We start from the raw sequence: 26,003 nt of genomic DNA, 5'->3' as shown, positions 1-26,003 counted from the left end.
TTGGCTATGACTGTAGTAAACATTCCTGAACATATCTATTACATTTTATATGTATGTACCTGTAAGTGAATCCAAGGTAATTACCTAGCCATTTAATAGTTCAGTCAATTGCATTTTTAACTTTGATAGATATTACCAAGTACCACTCTCAGCCAGCTGCATCAACTTATACTCTCATTACAATACTGTTTTTATTCTGGAGCAAATCACAAAACTTGAATGCTAGTGACAGAAACACACATTCCTAAAAACTAAATATTCTTTCATCTGTAGCCGTCTAATGAAAACTGTGTCAGATGAGATCTCAAAAACTGAAAATCCCTTTGGCTTTGCTCAGCTGTGGGGACATCCTTTTTCTCAAAGACAAAGTACTTGTTCCTACTGGCCAGCTTTTTGGAACGTGGCCAAAATTCATGGCTAACTGCTTCCTTTGTATATTTTAATAATAAAATATAGTTCTATTATTGTCTTTATATAAAGTTCAATAACTGCACTTTTGTTAAACATAAATATTGATTCAAGAACATGCAGATATCATTGAAAAATATTTATAGAAAGAAACAGGTAGCAGTGTTGTAGAAGTGCTTGAAATTCTATCACTTAGGCTCTCACATGGATTCCACTGCCTATTGACATTAAAATAAGAAAAGTAACCTACACGCAGAAAGAAGGTTGTATTCACATTAACATTCATGAAGGCTGAGCAGCTGAAGCCCTACATATCAAGTAGGGAATATATCTTTTGTCTACTGATGAGAAAATGTCTCAGTGATAAATGGTTACAGACGGGTGTCACAAGGGCAACAGCACACAGAACAGCTCTGACAAACTTAAAAAAAAAAAAAAAAAAAAAAAAAAGTCTTCTCCTGCAGTTCTTTTTGTAGCATTGTGGACCGCAGTGTCTACCTCCCCAAATAAAAGAAAAATATTGCAGTGCAGAATTCCTAACCTTTACTGAACACACTTCCCAGAAAACAAAAACACTCTTTGAAAGTAATTTAAAACACAGCTTCAAGGTCTTCATGATGCATAAATATTCAGACATTCTGAAAAGAAGTGCTCTGCGCCCTGCATCCCAGCTGTTTGGGTCGAACACGTACATTGTCGTAAGACAGCATGGTCATCAAAGGGCAAAGTCTGTAACGTTAACTTTGGGAAACAGGAGGCATATCATTAAAATGCTTTACAGTCATTTACATAAATTCAAACACATTATCATACTCATTTAGCAAATTTGAGAAAAATAATATATTAAGTAAGGAGTTTGTTATTTAACAAACTGTATCTCATAGACCCCAACAGTGACTACCAGTGACTTTTAGTTAATTTTCAAAACAAAGTTACAATTTGTACACAGCCTTGACTCCTTGAGAATAACAAGCTGAGAACCAAAGCCTGAGGGCAAACATTTTCCGGGGCCTGACTCTAGGTGGCCCACTTTCCTCACCTATCAACACAAAGACTGAGGCAACCCTACCCCGCCAACCAAGGACTTCTCTCCAGTATTTTGTCTCTTCTGCAAAAGTCTAGAAGCTTCCGCATGAAAAGTAATAAGCACAGTACAATTTTCCAAAACATGGATGTCAACACTAAGCTTTTGGGCGACCTTCTCCACCCTAGACAAACCTCCAGATGCAGAGCTAGAAGAAACGTTCAACAGTGCCCGTCATATCCTTAAGCATCTCTCTCCTCCCGACTCCCACCCCTGGGTATTTTCTAGACAGTCTTTGCCAGCACTGTGTGCACGAAGGACAAAGGCGCAGCGGGCAGGTAGCTCCCGATCACCGGGTTAACCAGCGGGGTTGGCCCTCGGAGCCACAATCACGGAGGGTGAGGGGCGGGGTAGGGGGCGAAGGCGAGGAGATATGGGCGGAGCTGGAACTCGGACCCCGCCCCCGCGGCCCTGGCGGCGTCTCTGCGCCTGCGCGCCAGGCGCAGGCCAGTGGTTAAGAAGCCTCCGGGTCTGGTCTCGCCTTCGCGTCCCCGCCCTCCTCCTTCCCCGCCCCTTTCCACCTCCGGCCTCCTCCTCCTCCTCCTCCCCCTCTTCTGCCCACCTCCGCCCACTTGACGCGATGACGCACGGCAGGTTTGCGGACGTGGCGGCGGCGCACGGCCCGGAAGGCAGAGACGTTGGCGGCGGTGGCGGCGGCAGAGGGCAGGGGCAGCCAAAAGCGCAGGGTTGGTCATGAATTTGCCCGGGACAGGAGCCGCGGCGGCGGACCTGGCAGCCGGCTCCTCGTTGCGTCCCCGCTGCTAACCGAACAGGTAAAGATGGCGGTCGGCGGGATTGGGCCCTGCTACACTCTCGCTGGAGATGGCGGAGAGCCCTCGGCCGCAGGTGTAGCCGGGGCCGCCGGTTGGGACTCGGATCCTGGCCTGCATGTAGGAGACCTCAAGGCAGAGGAGATCTTCGCCACCAACCCCACCGAAGCCCCTCTTTACACTCTCGGGAAAACAGGGTCAGAGGAAGGACTCCTACCTGTTTGGTTCTCAGAACCACGCATTTAAAACCTAAACACTACATTTACCCCACGACAATATATGCTGGCAACATCTCGTCCACACCGTCCAAGTGTGACGGTGTGGCGTAAAAACCTGAGATTTAATCATCATATAAACAGGGAAAGAAAAAATCTAGGTGTGTGGAATAGAGAGGAAGAGAAGTTTTTAAAACCTGAATTGCCCCTGGCGGATACAGTCCCTGTGTTACTACTATCCCAGTGCTGAACTACCTTGTGCCCTATGACCCTATGGCCCTATCTGATTAAAGAATGTCAAAGCAAAACACCCAACAACAGTTACTATAAAGTATGAAGGTGTTTGGGAAACAATTTATAGTTACAGAGTGAGCTGGTTAAATGCTTTAATACCGTATCCATTGGTAATTACTTTTTGCCATGGTTTGTAATCTAGGTGGCATGCAGGGGTTTTTTTCCCCCTACCCTAAGAATTAAGACAGGTGAAGAAAATTGAACCAGATGAGATGAATACTATGTACTTTCTGCTCTCTGTATAGTCAGCTTAGATAATTATCTGCTTGGGCCTGTGACTAGCTTTCCACTTTCATTGGAATCACAACCAGTTCTTGATTATTCAAAAACAGTATCCACTTTGTGGTAGTCTGCTGCCTGCATTTCATTACACAAGAGAAGAGATAGTGAGATGAAGTTCTAGTCGTATTATTTAGTATTTAGCAATAGACTCTGGAGAAAGTTTGATGTCAATATGTAGAATGGCTTTGCGCATTGCTCACTGAATTTCAACTGTTTTAAGCCAGTTTGGGATTCTAACAACAGATTATTAGGGAGGAAGAATCTAAAGGGAAGTATGGCCACATTTAAATTAGTGTATATTAAGTGGTTCTTAACTTTTAAGTCTACTTAACATGTAACTATTAGTTATCTAGGTTGGTCTAATAAAAACCCTTGAGTTCTTAAAGCATTGCATTGTTTTTTTTTTAAATTTTTTTTTTTTCAACGTTTATTTATTTCTGGGACAGAGAGAGACAGAGCATGAACGGGGGAGGGGCAGAGAGAGAGGGAGACACAGAATCGGAAACAGGCTCCAGGCTCTGAGCCATCAGCCCAGAGCCCGACGCGGGGCTCGAACTCACGGACCGCGAGATCGTGACCTGGCTGAAGTCGGACGCCTAACCGACTGCGCCACCCAGGCGCCCCAAGCATTGCATTGTTGTACAGCAGAGTCAGAGAGTTGTTTTTTGTTTGTTTTTTTCTCTTTGTCACTTCATATTTGTCTGTAGTATTCACAACTGAACTAAGTCCTTTAAGACACCATTTGGGCTTGGCTTCCATGACATAATATTTTTATGGTTTCTTCTTCTGAATATTCCTTTTCCATATTCTTTGCAGGCTGATTTTCCTTCCCTCACATACTACTACACGTAGCAAGCAGTTCTTCAAGGCTCAGTCTTGGCTCCTCTTTTCTTATTCTGTACTTTTTCTAGGTAGTCTCCTTTATACCCATACGGCTTCGGTTTCTACCTATGCACATGAGTCATTATATTTCTAGCCCAGACCTTTCTGAATTTGACTATGTAGCCTGCTAGGCTACTTCACATTCTTTTGGGCTGTCTTAAAGGAATTTATAATCATAGTCTAGCCTCCCACTTTTCTTCCAGTGTTCTGTATTCTAGAGAATGGCATCACCATTTCCTCAATGATGCAAATCTGAAATCTTGGCATAATTCTTAACTTCTTTCGTCTCTTGATATCTGAGTCACAGTATTAAGTCCTAAGTATTTTATCTCCAAAATGCCTTTTACTCCTTGTCTACTTCTTTCCATCTTTCACAACAATAACTGAAAGCAATCTACTATACTTTCTTTCTTATGTGAACATGTAATATGAAGCAAGAACTGGACCTGTGGAATTAGTTTTTTATTTTTGTTTTTGTCTTTCATGAGAATAGGCCAGCTTGTTGAAGATCAGTTGAGAGTGCATATACAAGTAAACAAAAAGTACTCATTGATACACGCTTATTGATGTATGCTTTTAATTTAGGCCAGTGCTCATTCTTAAGAGTCTTGGTCTAGGGCAAAATTATGACCTATATAGAAAGCACATGCTATATATACCTAAACATAAATACTGAAGTCCACTTGATCCAAGGAGGTAGGTAGGTAGTACAAAAGATATATGAGCTTTAAAATGCTGAACAAGCCAGAATATTTGGATTTATTAAGTGTTTTGTTTGTACATATAAAACCTGTACTTTGATTTATCAGAATTATAAATTGCACATATATGATCAGAAGTTTCCTTAATTTTATTCACATACTCAGAATAAGGGGAACCTAATTTTTTGACCTTAAAAAAATAACTTTACTTCCGTGAAAATGTATATCACCTCCACTTTTGGTGATACATAGTTTATAAGAATGGATTACCTCTTCCCTCCTCTCTCATTGTTTCTGCTGCCAGATATGTTCTTTGCACTTTAACATCTCTAAAACTCAAACCTAAATTTTAAATAACTAAAATCATTCTTAAAAATATATGTATAATGTGTCCTGAATGTAAGATTCATGTAACTCAGTCATATGGATCAGCTACATTCCAGAGTTTTTCTCTTTCTTTCCCCCTCAGATTTTGACATGGCAGGGAGACATCAGAATCGTAGTTTTCCTCTTCCAGGAGTTCATTCAAGTGGTCAAGTACATGCATTTGGAAATTGTACAGACAGTGACATGTTGAGGAGGATGCCGAAGTGTATGAGCTTCGATCCAGAGGAAAAGAGAAAATCCGAAGAAGTACATCAGAGATAGACTTGATGACATTATAGTATTAACAAAAGATATACAGGAAGGAGATACTTTAAATGCAATAGCCCTTCAGTACTGTTGTACGGTAAGTTTGAATTTGATTTTGCATAATGCTGTCCAAAATAAATTATTTGTTCATTAGCACAAATTGAAGTAAGTTCTGTGCTTTTATCTTGTCTTTTCCTTTCTTTCCGTAGAAAACTGTATTATGTTGGTAGATGTTAACTTTTTAAATTTTTAAGTGAATACTTGGATTTCCGTTTATTTCTAAATCCATGAGTCTAGTTTCAGTATTAAAAGACACCCAAATGTGTTATCTTATCTCCTTACTCAGGTTTTAAGAGAATATAGAAATATATAAGGAAAAATTTTTTCTGCCTCATCTTCCTGAAATAACACACTTTGGGGTGTTTCTTTCTATACCTTTTTTTGTGGCTTATAAAAATAATATGTGTAACATATAAATATGTATTATCTAAAATACTTGGGGTGTTGGTGATTTTTTGTTTTTCTGTTAAAAAAAAACAAAAAAAATAAAAAAATTTAAAAAACCAAAAAACAATTTTCTTAATGTTTATGTGTTTTTGAGAATGAGAGAGACAGAGTGCAAACTGGGGAGGGGCAGAGAGAGGGAGACAAAGAATCCGAAGCTGGCTCCATGTTCTCAAGCTGTCAGCACAGAGCCTGACATGAGGCTTGAACCCACGAACTGTGAGATCATGACCCAAGCTGAAGTTGCCTGCTTAACCGACTGAGCCACCCAGGTGCCCCAATTTTGTTTTTAAAAATTGGTTGGGGCACTTGCATGGCTCAGTCAGTTGAGTATCCAGCTTCGCCTCAGGTCATGATCTCACAGTTCATGAGTTCCAGCCCCATATTGGCTCACTGCTGTCAGGACAGAACCCTCTTTGGATCCTCTATCGCCCTTTTTCTCTGCCCCTCCCCCGTTCATGTGCACATGCACACGTGTGCGCTCTCTCCCCCACCCTTCTCTGTCTCTCAAAAAAAATACATTTATAAAAACATTAAAAAAATTGGTGTATACTGTGCCTATTACTCTGCAAGTTGCTTTTGTCTTTTTTATTTTCTTCCTTTTTTTTTTTTTTTGTAATGTTTATATCATTTACTTTGAGAGAGAGAGAACATGAGCAGGAGAGGGACAGAGAGAGATTGAAAGGGAATCCCAATCAGAAAGCTGAAAGCTTTCTGTGTGGAGCCCGACAAGGGGTTCAATCTCATGAAGCATGAGATCATGACCTGAGCCAAAATCAAGGTCAGACACTTAACTTACTGAGCCACCCAGGCACCCCTCATTTCTTAATATATCATAGACATGCCTCACTGTCTTACACATCTAACTCATTTTTTATAGTTACGTAGTATTGCATAGTATGGATATACCATGATATTAAACTGTTCTATCATGTACTCAAGATTTTCTTCATGTTTTGAATTGTGTGGTGAATATCATCAGCACTGTATCTTTAAATGGTGGTACACAGGGCACCTGGGTGGCTAAGTCGGTTAAGTGTCCAGCTTCTGCTCAGGTCATGATCTCAAGGTTCGTGGGGTCGGGCTCTGTGCTGACAGTGCAGAGCCTGGAGCCTGCTTCAGATTCTGTGTCCCTTTTTCTCTGTGTCACTCGTGCTCTATCTCAAAAATAAACATTAAAGAAAATTTTTTTTAATTAAAAATAAATGGTGCTACCTTTATTTCTGTGGAGTAGGTTCCCCAAAGTAGGATTGATAAAAAGGGAGGTATATTTTTATTTTAATAATACTAAACTCTTTATATCCATTTTATATATGTGTCGTCATGTCCATCTTGCATCCTTAGTGCGGAATCTATTTCATGTAAACACGTGATACAGAAACTGTTTTTTGAACTTTATGTTGTCATACTCCTAGTAGAATTTTGAAATGTATTTACTGTGTACCTCCTTGCACATTTTAAAGTGAGTTTAAATACTTCCTAATGACTTAAAGGATATAATTTCAAAAATGTTGTCACTATTGATATTTAAAAATAAGACTGTTAGAATACTCTTTATATGCTCTCTCTCTCTCTCTCTCTCTCTCTCTCTCTCTCTCCTTTTAAATGTTTATTTTTGAGATAGAGTATGAGCTGGGGAGGGGCAGAGAGAGAGGGGGACAGAGTATCCCTAGCAGGCTCTGTCCTGACAGCAGTGAGCCCAATGTGGGGCTCGAACTCACAAACTGTGAGATCATGACCTGAGCTCAAGTTGGACCCTCAACTGACTGAGCCACCCAGGTGCCCTAGTGTATAAGCATGAAACTTTTACTGGCATAAAAGTTTTATCATTCCTTTTTCTCCTTGATTAAAATTTTCATCTTCCCTCCACAGTCTTCCATAATGTATATTTTTGTACTTGAGAGCCTTTTATTGGTTACCTGTCATAGTTCTCTATAATATCATACATATTTATAAACTTGTTTATACAAATACATACAAATTTATTTTACTTATTTTTAAATGTTTATTTTGAGAGGGAGTGAGAGCATGAGTGGGGAGGGGCAGAGAGAAAGGGAGAGAAAATCTCAAGCTGACAGGTTGGAGCCCATCATGGGGCTTGATCTCACGAATCATGAGATCATGACCTGAGCTGAAATCAGGAGTCAGATTTTTAACCGACGGAGCCATACAGGCACCCCCAAATATATACAAATATGAACTGAATTTTTAAAAATTTCCTGTGACCCTAAGGTTCTATGTATTTTTTTAAATAATTACTGCAATTCATAGTTGTTCAAAACAGACACATTAAGAATTTTTATTTAAAAACTTAAAGTATTTTAGTGAAACACATTTCTTGATGAGATAAGAGCTGGATTTTGGGCGGGGGGTTTGCAACTTGTTCATGGAGGCAGTACCATTTATTATTATATCATAGTGTATCTGGTTTAATTTTTAACATAAACATGTGAATTCATGTTTTGTAGAGAAATAATTTACAAAATGTGCTTTAGAAGGTTGATGATGGATAGTAACTAAGATTACCTAAGGGATACAGGAATGCTGATGCATAGGGGCACTTGCACCCCAATGTTTATAGCAGCACTTTCAACAATAGCCAAATATCTCCTATGGAAAGAGCCTAAACATCCGTCAATTGATGAATGGATAAAGAAGTTGTGGTTTATATATACAATGGAATACTACTTGGCAATGAGAAAGAATGAAATATGGCCTTTTGTAGCAACGTGGATGGAACTGGAGAGTGTTATGCTAAGTGAAATAAGTCATACAGAGAACAGATACCATGTTTTCACTCTTAGGTGGATCCTGAGGAACTTAACAGAAGACCATGGGGGAGGGGAAGGGGAAAAAAAAGTTACAGAGAGGGAAGGAGGCAACCCATAAGAGACTCTTAAAAACTGAGAATAAACTGAGGGTTGATGGGGGGTCGGAGGGAGGGGAAAGTGGGTGATGGGCATTGAGGAGGGCACCTGTTGGGATGAGCACTGGGTGTTGCGTGGAAACCAATTTGAAAATAAATTTCATATTAAAAAAAAATAAATAAAATTAGGGGCCAGGCTGAAATTACCAAGGTGGAGATTCAAGAGAAAAGTGTGGTCCACTAGCTTTATTAGAGAAAGACATGGATTTTTTTTAACGAACCTAATAAATTGAAGAGAAGTTTGAAATGCCATCTATATGAATGATTAAAAATAGATTATATTTCCATTGAGGCGAAAAGGAAAAAAATATGACTAGAGTATATGAGGAGAAAGGTATAGGACAGTGATATGGAGAAGATTTTAAGGAGAAAATAAGGTGAACAACAGAGGAAGTTTAATAGATGTTTCAAAAATGAGGGGCGTAGACTGATTGGGATGAAGCACTTTGAGAGAACTGAGGAAAAGTTTGATCTATATAGTAAGAACACTGCTATAAGGTTTAACAAGGGTACTACAAAATGGTAGGGAAACCTGCTGGTGAGTTGGAGGGGACCCAGTAAGGAGGTTGTTGGAATAATTCAAGTGAAGATGATCAGGGCTTGGACTAAAATATGTGTATTAATGATAGAGAAGAAGTTTACAGAGATTATTTGGGGGTGTTCAGCTGATTCCTTATTTAAAATGAAGAATGATGAAAGGGCAGTTAGCTTAACATTAGAGGAAAGGAGGTCTTGTCTACAATAAGGAAGATTGATACAACAGTGTTAGGGAGTTAAGCAATGCTCCCTTTTACCAGGAGCTGAACCAGCAAAAAAAGGAAGAACCTTACAAAAGGATTTATCACTTTAAATTTTTTTTTTTTTTCAACGTTTAATTTATTTTTGGGACAGAGAGAGACAGAGCATGAACGGGGGAGGGGCAGAGAGAGAGGGAGACACAGAATCGGAAACAGGCTCCAGGCTCCGAGCCATCAGCCCAGAGCCCGACGCGGGGCTCGAACTCACGGACTGCGAGATCGTGACCTGGCTGAAGTCGGACGCTTAACCGACTGCGCCACCCAGGCGCCCCAAGGATTTATCACTTTAAAAATAGGGTACTTATGGGGTGCTTGGGTGGCTTGGTTAAGAGTCTGACTTCAGCTCAGGTTATGATCTCGCAGTCGGTGAGTTTGAGCCCCATGTTGGGCTCTGTGCTCACAGCTCAGAGACTGGAGCCTGCTTCGGATTCTGTATCTCCCTCTCTCTGACCGTTCCCCACTTGCACTTTGTCTTTCTCAAAAATGAATAAACAGGGGCGCCTGGGTGGCTCAGTCGGTTAAGCGGCCGACTTCGGCTCAGGTCATGATCTCGCGGTCCGTGAGTTCGAGCCCCGCGTCGGGCTCTGTGCTGACAGCTCAGAGCCTGGAGCCTGTTTCAGATTCTGTGTCTCCCTCTCTCTGACCCTCCCCCGCTCATACTCTGTCTCTCTCTGTCTCAAAAATAAAATAAAGTTAAAAAAAAAAATTAAAAAAAAAATTAAAAAAAATGAATAAACATTAAAAAAATTTTTTTTTAATTCACTTCACATAGTTTATAAAAAAGTAAATAAAAATAGGGTACTTAGTGCTGTATTCCTCTTGTAAGTACTCAATTTTAGAAATTATTAAAAATATGCCAGTCATAAAACTGACAAGAGCATAAAAATTGTAAGGTTGGAATCCTAAATGTAACCAAAGAAGTTAGTATAATGGAGAATATAGGGATAATTAGAGTGAGAACCTAGGTAGACACTAAGACTTGGAAGCCTGGTTTAGAAAGAGTATGGAGTAGTTACTAGTCAGAATAGACAATACCAAACAAACATTTAAAGAGAATGGGGTCAGGTTTTGGAGTTTGTCAATGAGTCTTCATTTGCCTTAAACAGTCTTGAGGTCATAAACTTTCAAAGCATCCTTTATTGTCTCATCTAATTACTCCTCAGTCTTCCTCTCCATCCTCTTCCCACATATACACTTCCAGGGAGTTGATTTTTCCAACAGGAACTCTCATTCTTCAGTGAACTTGATCAGAAATCTGCAGTTGATCAGTCACCACCCCCTCCTAAAAACCGTCTTTGTTTGACCTCCTTGATTCTTCAGCTTTCTGATTTTCCTACTAGTAATATTTAATAACAGCTAACATTTGCATAATGTACTATATATTGCTATTTGAATGTTCATATGTTTTAATTTATTAATCTTTGCAAAACCCTATGTGGTAGGTACTGTTATTACTGTCATTTTACATATGTGGAAATTTCATTGCAGAGAGGTTAAACAACTTGCCCCAAATCATAGAGCTAGAAAGTATCATAGCCATCCGTCAAACCCGGATAGTCAAACCCACCATTGTGTATTGCTTTCTTGGCCACTCTTTGCTTTTAAAAATTTTATTTTTAACTAATCTTTGTACCCAACGTGGGGCTCGAACTCACAACCCCAGGATCAAGAATCACACACTCTTTTGACTGAGCCAGCCAGCCACCCCTTGGCCATTCTTTCTTTATTCAACCTAACCCTCAAATGTTGGCATTCCTCAGTCATCTTTCATTTATCACCTTTTTCTCCTAGTCTTTTTTAGTGAATCTGTGTACACTTGTGACTTCATTTACCATTTTTTGCTGATAATCCACAAGTCAATATTTCCAAATGAGATCATTCTTTCAAATTTCAGACATATAAACTCCCTGTTGGATAACTTCCACCTAGATATTTCAGTCACCTCAAAGTCAACACGTATATAATCTGTGTTTATTTTCTTTTCTCCCTCCAAAGTGTTCTATATCTCAGTAAATGACATTATTATCCATTGAGTTGACCAAGCCAGAAAAGCTTTATCCTAGACACACTTTACCTCTCTGACATCAATCGAGTGATAAATGACTAGGGCTTAGGTTAAAGTGTTGATGGAAATCATGAATGGGACTAATCACTCAAAGATTATGGGAGGCCTAGCATAATAACGGGTAATCTGAGGAATACTCCCATGCTCTCCCTCCTCACAATGGCAGGTAGATAGGATATACAGACAGGTTGAGGACTGTATAATACATAGGGAAAGCTTATAAAAAATGACTCATCTTGGGGGTGGTTGAATACTGCATGAACACAGAAGTTCGGGAAAATGTCATTAGAAGACAAATAAGGGAAATACGTTATCTAAGGTGCATGTTTTTTTTTTTTTAATTTTTTTTTTCAATGTTTATTTATTTTTGGGACAGAGAGAGACAGAGCATGAACGGGGGAGGGGCAGAGAGAGAGGGAGACACAGAATCAGAAACAGGCTCTGAGCCATCAGCCCAGAGCCTGACGCGGGGCTCGAACTCACGGAGTGCGAGATCGTGACCTGGCTGAAGTCGGACGCTTAACCGACTGCGCCACCCAGGCGCCCCATAAGGTGCATGTTTTTTGATACATTTTAACATCTTTGAAAGTGGAATGGTGGCACCCTCAATTTTTTTTTTCCTTAGTGATAAATAATGGCACATCTTAGAGTTGATGGCATCTTAGTTTTGATAAAATATGGTAGTTTTAGTTGGATAAGTTGATATTTGCCTATATTCTAATTGCAAGAATGAAAGAACATAAATAACTGTAATTCTTCCTTCTCATTGTTTACAAACAGCAGAAGTGTGATATTTGTGCATGATGTACAAAGAGAAATATCAAAGGATTCCAGGATCTACTTAAATACCTAACATTTGTGTTAATACATGAGTGACAGTAAAAAGTAATTAGTGATTTCCTAAGACTGGTAGATCAAGAGTGGTATAGAACTGTTATCCACAAATAAAATCTCTCTGGGTGTGATAACTTAATACTACTAATAATTAAACTCTACCTTTTTTTTCCTTCCAAAAGTAATGGGATGAATGAATACTGTTACCTCTGTTTTGATTGAAAATTCAGTTGAATGTTGCTTTTTTTTTTTTTTTTTTTTTTTTTACAGGTAGCAGATATCAAGAGGGTTAATAATCTCATCAGCGATCAAGACTTTTTTGCCCTTAGGTCTATCAAAATTCCAGTTAAAAAGTTTAGTTCATTGACTGAAACACTTTATCCTCCAAAAGGAAGACAGGCTTCACGTCCGTCATCTGTCCAGTATGTTCCAGAACAACAGGAAATTTTGCCACCTAATGATTCTCTTTCTTCCAGTGAGTCAGCTGGTAGCTTTTTAAAAGAAGTAGACCGAGATATAGAACAAATAGTAAAATGTACAGACACCAAAAGAGAGAACCTTAATGAGGTGGTATCTGCTTTAACAGCACAACAAATACGTTTTGAACCTGATAACAAAAACATTCAACGTAAGGATCCTTATTATGGAGCAGACTGGGGAATAGGGTGGTGGACAGCCGTAGTGATAATGTTGATAGTAGGTATAATAACGCCAGTATTTTATTTGCTGTATTATGAAATTTTAGCTAAAGTGGATGTTAGTCATCATTCAACAGTGGATTCCTCCTCACATTTGCATTCAGGAATCACACCCCCATCACAACAGAGAGAAATGGAAAATGGAATTGGTCCAACTAAGGGAATACCCTTTGGCCAACATGATCATAAACTATATAGTCAAGATTCTCAGTCACCTGCTGCTCAGCACAAAACATAGCAGTGAGCTCATACTTACAGTGTTAATGATCACGTGAATCTGGAGTGTGATGAATCAATTCTATTCAATAACCACTTTAAAGGCAGAAGTTAAGGAGATTGAAGATGCTTTTGTTTTTCACCTTTTTTTGGAGCCATTTACAAATAGATTGAGTGTGAAATTCCTACAGTTGGTCATTGATATTGAGAGTTGTAAATCCATATATCTTGTATCAATGCTTAAAGCAGAAATGAATTTAAATATGGGTCTAGGAAGTTCTTAACTTGGAAAATGTATCATTTTTTATATTCAAGACTGGTTATGTTTAAGTTTTATTTTTCAAGTAATTATTTTTTGGCTTAAGGTTGTTAATATTAAATATATTAGGCAAAATAACTTTTATAAGCCCCTAAAATAATGTGTATGGTTGGGAAGTTGCCATTTGGTCCCTGGAACACTGGATTAGGTCAAGACCTAAAAGTGATCTTTGTCTCTTAAAGCTTGGTGCCTCTGCTTCTGTTTTTTAAGTGACTATATTTGCCTCTGTTATTTGAAAGCACTTTTGTAATTCTTTAATGAAAAGTGTTACACAGATTAGCATTATTTAGTAATTAAATCCTCACATACTGTGATAAGTTGTTGCTGTGTTACTTGTAGTAACATGCCTTAATTACATTTAATGCCTTATAATACTACTTATGTAAGCTAATTTAATTTTTAGAATTAAAATTAAGTATTATTTCAGATGGTCCAATAGGATTCATAACATAGGCTGTATAAATTCATCTCCACCTTCACTATCAAGCACAACTTCATGGGGTTAAAACAAATTTTCATTGTCTGCCTCTGAGATCTGTTGTAGAAATTGGTTCATGAATCAAAAGCAAAGATGAGAGAGACCTTTTGCATGAAAGTAACAGACAAATTATTGATTGACCCATTAACCTATATTTTTCAAAGAGAAAATGTTCAACTTAAACCTTTTTTTCCTCTGAACTATAGCATCAAATTGGGCAGCAGAGGCTAAAGGTGTGTAGATCAGTTGAAAGGGCTTGATAGTGCTACTTCTTAAGATTTGCTGTGGATCAGATACAGTCTGGCTAAGTAAACATCATTTGTATACTAATTTCCATCATTTAATTTCTTAAAGTGTATGTTTTAAAAATGTAACCAAAATGATTAATTAGAAGTAAGATTTGGTGGAGTCTGGATTGCCTGTTTTGTGTATAATAAAGTATGTACCTTTAGGTATATAATACCACTTCATTTTCTGGGCATTATTTACTAATTTTTAATGTTTCAGCTTTAGACCAGTGATTTTATATTTCAAACTCCAATATTGGTAACAAGTGGGGTGAAAAAGTACATATGGTACATGAGGTTCTATGTACTTTCAGGAGCAAAGTATCATAAAAAGACAGGACAAAGAAGTCAAACATTAAAGCTCTTGCATATATTAAAGGACCTTAGTTAACAAAAAATGTTAATATTGGAAGTTGTAGCAAAATCATTTTTTGAGTAACTTTTTAGTTTGAAATTTTAAAATTATTTTAATGTGCCTTAGCATCTTGAAAATATGTATGATCTTTCGACTTTATGCTGTGTTAACTTGGTTGGTTTACATTGTATTTATTACGCCTGCTGAAAAATCAAGTTTTAGGAAAGAAAAATGGATTATTTTAGAGTGGAATGAAGAACTTTGTTTACATCGAATTGATGAAATTACAGTCAAGTGATTCCTTTTTGCTAGTGGTACTTTGAAATCGTGGTAGGTCTGATTTCAAAATAAGTTACGTAAGGTAGTAAAGTGTACTGTGTACTTGATTAAAAACCATTTCAGTCTTGTAGAATGGCCTCTTGAAGGAAATAGAACATATCCTTATGACACAATCAGGCAGTTTCCTTTTTCTATATATTTGAATTATATCTAATTCTATATATATCTTATATATAGACTTTTAGATTCTAATCTTTAAGGGTCATTTTAAATGAAAAAAAATTTCCTAAGCATTTAACAGGTCTAGAATAATTTTAGCTTTTAAAAAGTACTAGTATACATCAAAATTTGTGGCAAACACAGATTAGTTTATAAAACTTAATAAGAGTTATTGTTTGATATTGTGGATTTTGTGTTGAAACTCTTCTTTGAATTTACTTGGATGCTTTACATTAGAAGGTATATATGTAATATATATATATGCTAGCAACCGCAAATGAGTTTGGTTCACTTAAAAAAAATGGAGTTGTAAGTGAAGAAAAATCTGCTATTTTTAGAGCAGATTATTATTTTTTTTTAAGTCTGGGTACAAATAGTTAGGGTTGTTTTGAACTATTGGATGCCATTTAAAGTTTTTGCCGTCCTACTCCTAGAAAATTATGGGATTCATGTCTTCAAAAGATAGATTAAAATGGATTATACGGTCGGCTGGCCACATTAGAATTATAAGACTGTAATGCTAAATGAACTTTTCCAAAGGACTTACCGTTTAAAGCTTTTTTTTTTCTGGACTCTACTTGCTTGTTCAGTGGCTTGAAGAATTCTTTAAATGAACCACTACTTAATTATTAGTTCTTTTTAAGGTATCTATTTCTAAAATTACCTACTTGGGAATATGAAGGATGTTTCAGAAATACTATGAAGAAAGGATCCAGTCAAAGAATTACAGGGTAAAGATGGAGTTTTTAGAAGTCTATTTAAATGGTGCATTATGATGGGTATCATTCTTATTTTGAATTACAACACCGTTACTCAGGAAATCAGTATTTTTCTTCCAAGTATATGCATATTGCACTGTTAGATCATAGAAATATCTGAATGCTTTATTTAATTCTTTTTATGTATGCAAATACTATAAATCTTTTGTATAATGTATTGGATACAAATGCAAAATGGAATTGTAGAACATTGTTAGCATGTACATCTGTAAAACTGGTTTTTAAAATTTTCTGCCCCGTATTTTTTGTATTTTAAGATATGCAAAATGTAATAAAGTTTCTATTTTATTATTCAATGTAAAATGGAAGCTGGTGAATTTAATTGAATAAAAGCAAACGTTTTCTCCTCTTCTTTCAAACTATTTAAAATAGAGATACTATGTAAGGTGGATAGAATTGCCAGAGGTTTAGTAATTCATATTTCCTCCTTGTTAGAATGAAATAAAATCCACTGGATTATTTATAAGACATAAATGAAAACAAATTTCAGATGAGTGTTCTTTGGATGCTCTTCGATATCAGAGAAGATGACCTTAAAAGGCATGATCCATGACTTCTTAGCAAGTTGTGGGTCAGACATTTAACAAATTATGTGTACATTTTATCCTAAAACCACCTTTCCATTTCAAGGATATTTTATTTTTAAAAGTTACCAGTAGCAAAAAGAATTGAAAAAGTTGGTTTGAAGCTTTTATTTATTTAGTGGAAGAATTTGTGATGTAATCCTTACTTTTCCTTAAAATTGTACTTAAAGTTACTTTTTAATAAAAAGTTCTTACTAACTCCAGAGCCTTTAACCATATTAAGGCAAAGCCATTGACACTGTACGTTATGGTGGGGATGGAAAGTTTAACAAGATCCTCCAGATTTCTTAGCATTCTGTTGTATCCAGTCTAGGTCTGTGATACTAGTGATCACACTAATATTACACTGCCAAATCTTAATTTATCATGACTTTAATCACCTTGAGTTTTCTTTTTTGTTGGTGTTTATTGAAGAATATTTGATAGTGTCATTCTTGCTCAGTATTTTACTAGGTAAAATCTGTATTTTCTCTATCAAATATATTTAAGTAGGCTCAAAATAAAACATGTTCATATAAAACAAAAGGACACAATTTTGTTTTGTAAGAATTTAATGTGTAAACAAAAAATAAGCATTGTAGCAAAAAGGTATGCCTGTTAATATAGCAAATTTAAAGACACTTCAAGTACTTTTTTATATATAGGAGGCTATCTTTGCATTAAAGTTTACCTTCTTATGGAATACCTAACTTCACAGTCCCTGAGAATTTAAGCCAGAAAAACAAGACTCATGCTGGTAAAGCAACCTGCAAATACTACCTATCTGTTCTCACGGTTGGTCAACCTTAAACTTCTACAAAGATCTTCCAAGGGGGGAAGACAATGCACTTAAGGCAGATGGCTGGAGCCTCCTGGAGCTAATCCTTACCTAAAAGGGCTGTCTTACCATCTGCTGGACTAAAATTGTGGAGGCAAATTGAAAGCTAGGAAAAATACTTCAGTGCATTTGCTCAATTCACAAAGTTATCTGCAGATTTATAATAAAGCAAGTAAATAGAACCATTGAGATCAGATTTCTATAAATTAAGTGGTATTTGGCTAAGGTACTAAGGAAGTGAGAGAATGAAACAATATTTTTTAAATTTTTATTTTTTGAGAGAGCGCATGTGTGCAAGCACACACAAGTGGGTCAGGAGCAAAGGGAGAGGGAGGGAGAGAATCCCACATTCAGTGCAGAGCCCAGCGTGGGGCTCCATCTCACGACTGTAAGATCATGACTTGAGCTGAAATCAAGAGTCAATGCTTAACTGAATAAGCCACCCAGGTACCCCTAAAACATCAATGTTTTAATTAATAATCCTAAGTGACTATTTGCCCATTACAACTGGAAACTTTATGACCAAGTCCAGTAGATTGTTGTTTTAATGTGGACTTTTTTATTCCTGTTTTCCATTTAGAATGTTTACAATTTCCCAGAAGCTTATTTCAATAATTCACATATGATCAACACAGCACTGAACTATGGTCTTCACACGCATCTTGAATTAACTGAGGAGGTATTAAAATTGAAAGTGATCTTTTTCCTGAGAAAGTCACACTACAAAATGGCACAATATACATTTTCTCCAATCTTCCCCTCCAGAATACACGATGGGAAAATCAGATTATATTTTTTGAGGAAAATATGTTCGATTTTTAAAACTTTTAAATCACTTACCAAGCTACAATTTTTTAGAGGGTGATGGCGAAATTAAAATTAAGTGATCATTTCTATAAGGTATGAATGAATACATACAGCAAATTTTGGTTGGTGTTTAAGCAATTTTTGTAGGAAATAGTTTACAGGTGGAGAAACTAAGGCACAGAAAACCAAGCTCATTTTCAAGACTGAGTCTAATGGTAAAGGCAGAAATAGAATTTGGCTATGATTCTCAAGGTTAGAGGGTAATAGGTAATACCTTCCCTAAAGAGAAAATTTATTCCTTTTGGTAGGTAACAATCATCTAAAAATACATAATATGAATTCCCTTGAAAATCTTTGGCATTTGTGTGTCTTTGGAGGCTGAGGGTTTTTAGGTATTTTCCCTGCCAAAATAGAAAAAAAGCAGGGGAGCTAGTTTTTAATAAACAAAAAAGATTGATCTTGATTTTAAAATGACCTGAGTTTTATTCTGCACTGTGATATAAACCACTTGGGTAACTAGGAGTCCTATGAAATTTAACAGCAGCCACTACAGCTCAAAAATCTGGCATTTTCCCCAGCGTGTATGTTTTTGATCACAAAACTTCCAATCTCATAAATTACACCGTTGTGAACTCAGGTAGGTTTATGTAGTCGTAGCACAGAACATACCATGTAAAAGTAAAAGATAAAATTATTTTCAAGTTTCTTTGTTTTTAAAGTGCTCCTTGTGCAGTATTAATCAATGTTCAGATTACAGAAATCCACTATGATGACCAGTACTAGTTTTACAACAGATCAAGTTAAACAAGAATAATTTGTTCAAGTATGAATACATAGATTAAAAGATGCAAAAACTCTAGGCACATTCAAATATGAATAATACAAAAAAAAAACCCACTTGAACACATAAGAGGCATGACAGGGTGTTGAGAAGGAATGTCAGAGCATCAGAGACTAACTGGTAAGGTACCTAGTATGTAAACTCAATGTGGTTCCGAGTATTTTGACAGCAAATATTTGTCTAACAAAACAGGAACAAAAATACAATACTCATTCCTTATCAGAAATAGAAAACAAGTCTGTCCAAATATTTAGAAGCTGTATCATAAAGATATTTTTGGAGACATTCCATAGCTAATAGGTTGCTTCATCCATGTTGTCATCACTGTCTGCACCAAAATCATCTCCATCTTCAAAGTATGAATTAATGTAGTCATTTTCCTAAGTGAAGTGAGAAATTTCTCAGTTAACATTAAAATGAATTAGTAACATTATTAAAAAACATAATTTAGGCTGTCCCTTTAATCTTAATTTATGAATATCAAATCTGGATAATAAGAAAATATATCCCGCTTTAAAAAAGTCTCTGCTATTTCATCTCCTTAAAAAATATTTTTCACTCCCATCTACCTGTGCTGCTTTTCACAAGACCATCACCTCCTACTATTCTCAGGCACCAACTAGTTAAGAGAAAATGAAGGAATGTCCGTTACTCCTTGGTAGAATGACACATCGAATTCATTATACCTCAGTAAGATGATACAGGGTTTAGTTAGCCAAACCACCAATTAGTTACTCCAAACAAATGTACAATCAAGAAACAAAGCCAATTTACATTAACATTCAAGTACACCAGAACTGAGGTTTTCAGTCCTGATGTGTAATTGAGCGAAAGTAGAGGGATTTTTGCTTTCTATCAAAATACAAGCCTCAAGATACCAAAAAAAAAAAAACACCTAGAAAATGCCATATTCCATCCGGGAGCCCTCGGTTTCCTTGAGGTTAAGAGGGATTAAACTCCTGGGAACATTTCAATTATTAAGACAGGGTAAGACTATTATCCATGTAAATGATTCCTGATATTTCTCTGCTTTCTATCAAAAATTTAAAAATCCATTTTGGATATGGATTAAAAGAAATTTAAGAGCATTATTAACCAATTCCAGTGTATGGGATGTATCTGGATTTTGATTGGAATGAACAAAAAAAAATTTGGCGGACAACTGAAAATATTTGAACATTGGCTTAATATTTGATGATATTAAGGATATTAGGTGTACTAATGATGTTGTGATGTTGTTAAAGAGTCCTTATTTTTTAGTCCATACTGAAATATTTATGGATGAAATGATACAATGCCTGGGATTTGCTTTATAATAATCCAAGGTGGATGGGGAATGGAAATGGGGCGGGATAGGAGTGGACTGGGTGAATGAATGGGTGGTTGAAAGACTGGCTATAAACTGATGATTGTTAAAGCTGGGTGATAAGTCCATAGATGTTTATTTTACTAGTTACTAGATTTTTGTACATCATTGAAATCTGCCATAAAAATATTAATCTGCATTTCTACTCTCTATAACAGGAGTTACGATACAGTAACAAAATAGAGAATATTCTCTAAAGAAAGGCATCTGGATTTCAGCTTTATAAGTATCTATGTGGTAGGATTTTTTACTATGTAAGTTTATATAAATAATGCAAGACAACTTGCATTATTCAGATACAGATTTCATTACTTTGTCTTCCCTCAACACTGTAAGTTTCTATATCCAGTAAGTTTCCATATCATCCCCAGTAAGATGGCCTGGTTTCTCTGTTGCCAAGAAATCTAAGGATGTCTGGAAATATGGCTGAAGCCTGGGGCTAGTGTACAGGGGAGGTGTGGCATGGTTGAGAGTTCAAATGAACCTCACTGTAAATGAAATTGGAAGGGATATTCCACTATTCCAAATCAAGCACATGCAATTTATGCTTTAGACATGAGCACCTCCAAGTACATTCAGTGATTCACAATAGGTAATTTCGTGATGTTAATAATATTGATACAGGTACAAAATGAGAACTTGTTGAAACTGATGGCTTAAATGGTTCTTGGCTTTCATTTGAACGCTTGATTTTTTTCTTTAATAACAATATTCACAAGACCGAGGAAAGAAAAAGTCTGTATTTCTTGAATTTTACACAGAGGTGTTATATAGATAGTTATATACATATATATATGTATATAACTATATATAGTTGCTCCATTTACTCTTCAGAAACAATGCTTATCAAATCCTCAATACATCAAGTAAGTTAATTAGCATGATTTTTTCATTAATTGACTGCTAAAAAGAGTAAAGAATAAATATAGAAAAGTCTTTAATCTCCCCTCTTCATCCTTCACCCAGCCTCATACTCAAAACAGGTATCATTTCTCTATTAAAGTGGAAATATATTTATATAAACTGTTTAGTGCTTTGCTAAGGCCTAACACAGAATTCTGAAACTACTAGAATCCTGATGTCTGTTATTCTTGTTAGGAAAGATCTTACTCTCAACAGAGCTCACCTCAAGCAGACTTTATAAGCAGAGCATTCCAAAAGCCAGCCTTGTCTAGAAAACAAGCCACTAGCCACTAAAAGCTAATAGCACGCCATGACCCCCAAGACCAGTTAGGACACTCAAAAATGTCTCCAAATATTACCAGATATACCTCAGAGGGCAAAATTACCACTGGTAGAGAACCACTGGTTCATAGCAACAAACTTTCAAACTTGGTCTAACCATGGCTCCTTCCAATCCAAGAAACTGGGCTTTCTAAAATACAAATATGATAAAACTACTCTGCGGCTTAAAACCCTTCAGTGGCTCCCCACAGCACTCAGGGTAAGGTAATATTGTTCAGCCTGGTACTTAAGATCCCCCCCCTTTTTTTTGTCTCCGGCTTCATGTCTCCACACACCCCCACTTACATCCTCCAGCCTAGCCATACTGACTCACCTGGTCAATTACACTAGTATGCTATACCCTCCTCGCCTGCAAGCCTTCTCCACGCTCTTTCCTCTATCTGTAATTATCTTCCACTCCATTTTTCATCTTGATGTGATTTAGTCTTCAGATTGTCTTTTTTGAGATACCTTCTTTCATATCATTAAAATGGAGTTTGGTGCCCTTCTTACGTACCCCTGTAACATCCTGAACTAGATATTACACCATAGCATTATTCATTATATTATAATTGTCTCTTCTCTTGTGTGTCTCCCCACTAGACCAATATCCTTGATGGGAGAACTATATCTGATCCTGATATTCCCCGTGTCTAGTACAATTCTAAGAACCACTTAGTATAAAAACACACTGAATGAAAGAAAATGAGTAATAGGTATATATAGAGCAACTAAAACTTTGGATAAGGATGCATACAGGGAGACTGTAGAGAGAAAAGGAATTCCAAAGGAAGAACTCTGAAGAATACCAACATTTAAAGATGAGAAAGAAAAGAACTCAAAAGAGGCCACGAAAAGGTACCAGACTAGGAGAAAAACAGGAAGTGTTGTGTCACAAAAACCCAGAAAAGCAACAACGTTTGCCTATGTCTTAGCATCCAGCACAACGCCTGGCATATATAGCTGATGCCATAATTGCCTTAATTTGTTGAATTTAAATAAAGGAAATAATATTTTAATCATGATGTTGTGAGAGTGTTAAATGTTGCAGAAAAGTCCAATGAAATAAGGACTAAATTTTATTTATTGGTGAACTTGGTGGCAACAATTTTAAGAGCATGTAGGTGAAAATCAGATGAAAAAGAACTAAATGCAGGAGGTTACAGGGCAGTGAGCAAGTGAAGCAAGCTAAACAACTTCCCAGGACACAGCAGCACACTTGGAGGGGAATCATAATGAGAGATGAACATGTTTCTTTTTTTTTTTAGCATTTATTTATTTTTGAGAGACAGAGACAGAGCATGAGCAGGGGAAGGGCAGATAGAGAGAGAAGGAGACACAGAATCTGAAGCAGACTGCAGGCTCTGAGCAAGCTGTCAGCACAGAGCCTGATGTGGGGCTCAAACCCACAAACCATGAGATCATGACCTGAGCCGAAGTCGGATGCCCAACTGACTGAGCCACCCAGGCGCCCCGAGAGATGAACATGTTTTAATGCATGAATGGAAAATATGAGTAGGAAAAGAGACTGAAAATATGAAAAGGGAAATGACATGAGGATTATGGTTCCCACCCCCAAAAAGGCAAGACAGTTAGTTCCAAATACGATGAAGCCTATTTCTTCCACTGGAAAAACAAACAAACAAAAAAACAAAAACAAAAACAAGGAGGAAAGACATTTAGTCTGAAGGCAGAGGACATGAAATTATGGGAGTATCTTCTTGACGGCTTCATTTTCTGTATGAAGATGCTATTATCTGCTAAGAGTGAAAGGAAAGGTAGTCAAGGAGAGGGATTAAGAAGAAAAGAGATGATCTAAAATAACTGCCATAGACAGAGGATTTGACAAGAGAAACAGAAAAATCATGTAAGCCAACAAAAAGGGGCTAGTGTTGTTTTAGTGGCATGGGTTCCTGTGATTTCTCAAAAAAGCTCAATAGGCAGTTTGGAGGGGAAAAGCGGAGACAGTGGAATTGATCACAGTTTACTTTGATCTCAAGTGGGTGCTGGGAGGACAAGGGAAGAGAGGAATGGCAAGAAAGCAGTTAAAGGGTGAGCAAGGGTCTAGGTCCCTTAGGGAAGGAAATTAAGACAAGGAACCAATGAAGGGGAAACAGAGAATCAGAGAGCCTGGCGGTCTCAAACATGTCAGAGTGTAGGAATAAAAAAGTGAATGATCCGGAATGAAAGCTGGAGACAGGTTTAATTTTAAAACGTTTAAATTTAAAATTTATCTGGAAGAATAAAGAATACTCAGGAAAATTCTTCCAAAAATGTTAATAATCAGAAGCTTCTATTAATTGCATTAGCAGAGTGATGGTTCAAAACCAGATCTCAGAAATACATCTAAGTCGAAATGAGAATCTGAGAGCTGATACAGGGGAATTTCAAACCAGTGGAGAAAGAAAAGTGTTTAATAAATGAGGTTAGCGGCTGGCTAGCCATTTGGAGATAGATAAAAATGGATCCAGACCTCTCCCTTTACACCAATGTAAATTAAAAAAAAAAATCCAAAATTTAATGTAAACTAATTAAAGCATATAATAAAGATTTCACAGCTGTAGCAGTTTCAGGTAAAGAAAAGATTCGGTGGCATGTGAGGAGCTATAATGGAGTGAAAACAAAGTGCACTGTCATGGAGAAGAAACTCTCAGCCTAGGACTACTGCAAGAGGTATCTAAGTCCCAAAGATGCCATAACCAACAAAGTTAATCTACTCAAAAATAAATAATCAAAAATGACTGTCTCTATTTTGAAATGCACCATGTTTCTAAAAGTTAGAAATCCCAAACCCAAACCGCTAAGTCCTGCCTCAGTCGGATACTTGAGGTTGGATCATACATGTTCCCCGACAGGGTCCACATGCACTTTGGGATTTAAAACATGATGGTATGCATTGCAGGGATTTCCTCTTCAGACTCTGAATTTAGTGACTAAGTCCTTAATTACTGTCATTGCTGATTTAAAATTTTATGTAGATAAATCTTAAGCTAATCTGATCAATTTCCTTAACTCATGGACTTCCACTTACAAACTTGCCTCTGGGGTTATTTTTACCTCCTACATTCAGTTTAGTATCATTATTTCAATGCAATAATAATTCTCTTGACACTGAGGAATTGATAGCAGTGATAATGATACATCCCTGGTACCCATCAACTTGGTTTTGGTTTGTTATTTTAATTATATAGCATATATCTGAATCTTATTAGATAATCCTTAAACTTAGTAACTTTGTTACCATCCTCCAATAGACCATTACCTCTTCTTGCTCTTCTTCATCATACTCCTCTTGTTCTGCAGCATCATCATCCTCATCATCATCGCCTTCTTTATTTTTCTCTTTGCTTCCTTCTTTCTCTTCATTTTCCTCATCTGATTTTTCACCATCACCTCTCTTTTCCAATTCCTGGTATAAATGAACTTCATTAATTAAAAAATATTTTATTTTATTTTATTTTTTTCTGAGAGAGAGAGAGAGGGAGACAGAGAAGGAGAGCACATGAGTAGGGGAGGGGCAGAGGGAAAGGATCCAAAGTGGGCTCTGTGCTGACAGGCTGACAGCAGCAAGCCCGATGTGGGGCTCAAGCTCATGAACTGTGAGTTCACGACCTGAGCGGAAGTTGGATGCCCAACCAACTGAGCCACCTAGGTGCCCTTGAACTTCATTAACTTAAATGGAATTCACTAGACTTTAACCTCCCTGCTTAGCTCAGGAGAACATAGTTAACCTATCATCTTATTCTAAAACTCCAGGCCACCACCTAGGAAACTGTGAGTTCACTCAAGAAAGGAGGAACTCTTGGGGCGCCCAGGTGGTTCAGTCAGTTAAGCGTCCGACTTCAGCTCGGGTCATGACCTCACAGTTTGTGAGTTTGAGCCCCATGTCAGGCTCTGTGCTGACAACTTGGAGCCTGGAGCCTGCTTCAGATTCTGTGTCTCCCTCTCTCTCTATTCCTCCCCTGCTTATGCTCTGTGTCTGTCTCTTAATAATAAATAAACATTTTTAAAAAATTAAAAAAAAAAGGAGGGACTCTCTGTCTTGTCATTACACTAGCATTTACTTTGTTTTTGTTAGTTCATAACTAGATCTCAGGTATTGCTAGGGTATCAGCTCTAATGCACAATGCTTTATTTTTATGATTTCCTTCCTACCTCCTTCTAAAATATTGAGTTGATTCAGTTTATGGAGAGACACTTTCAGGATGTTATTCTCTTGTCCTTCCAACATGAAAGGAGAAAAGAGAATATAATGATAACATTTCAAAATGCCTGTTTAATTTATTTTGAGAGAGAAGGGGCAGAGAGAGAGGGAGAGAGAATTCCAAGCAGACTCCGC

The 26,003-nt window shown here is 37.2% G+C and overlaps 2 protein-coding genes across 2 annotated transcripts in view; one reads left to right on the top strand and one right to left on the bottom strand.

Annotated features, from left to right (window-relative positions):
• Positions 1-2,112: 2,112 nt before the first annotated feature.
• On the top strand, positions 2,113-16,377 carry LYSMD3 (LysM domain containing 3). The gene is given in 5 exon segments (XM_030324595.1): positions 2,113-2,265; positions 5,106-5,204; positions 5,207-5,272; positions 5,275-5,366; positions 12,666-16,377. Coding segments are annotated over 4 exon segments (915 nt in total). The 5' UTR covers positions 2,113-2,265; positions 5,106-5,113; the 3' UTR covers positions 13,332-16,377.
• A 775-nt stretch (positions 16,378-17,152) lies between these two features.
• The window catches only part of POLR3G (RNA polymerase III subunit G), a 44,354-nt gene continuing 35,503 nt past the window's right edge, over positions 17,153-26,003 (bottom strand). The window contains exons 7-8 of the mRNA XM_030324568.2: positions 24,927-25,073; positions 17,153-19,454 (exon numbers count right to left, since the gene is read on the bottom strand). Coding sequence (XP_030180428.1) covers positions 19,368-19,454; positions 24,927-25,073 — 234 coding nt within the window. The 3' untranslated portion in view covers positions 17,153-19,367. The remainder of the gene's footprint in view (positions 19,455-24,926; positions 25,074-26,003) is intronic.

The sequence above is a fragment of the Lynx canadensis genome, chromosome A1 (assembly GCF_007474595.2).
Source record: "Lynx canadensis isolate LIC74 chromosome A1, mLynCan4.pri.v2, whole genome shotgun sequence".
In the NCBI taxonomy this organism is placed as follows: Eukaryota; Metazoa; Chordata; class Mammalia; order Carnivora; family Felidae; genus Lynx; species Lynx canadensis.
This window is presented reverse-complemented; position numbering and strand designations above follow the sequence as displayed.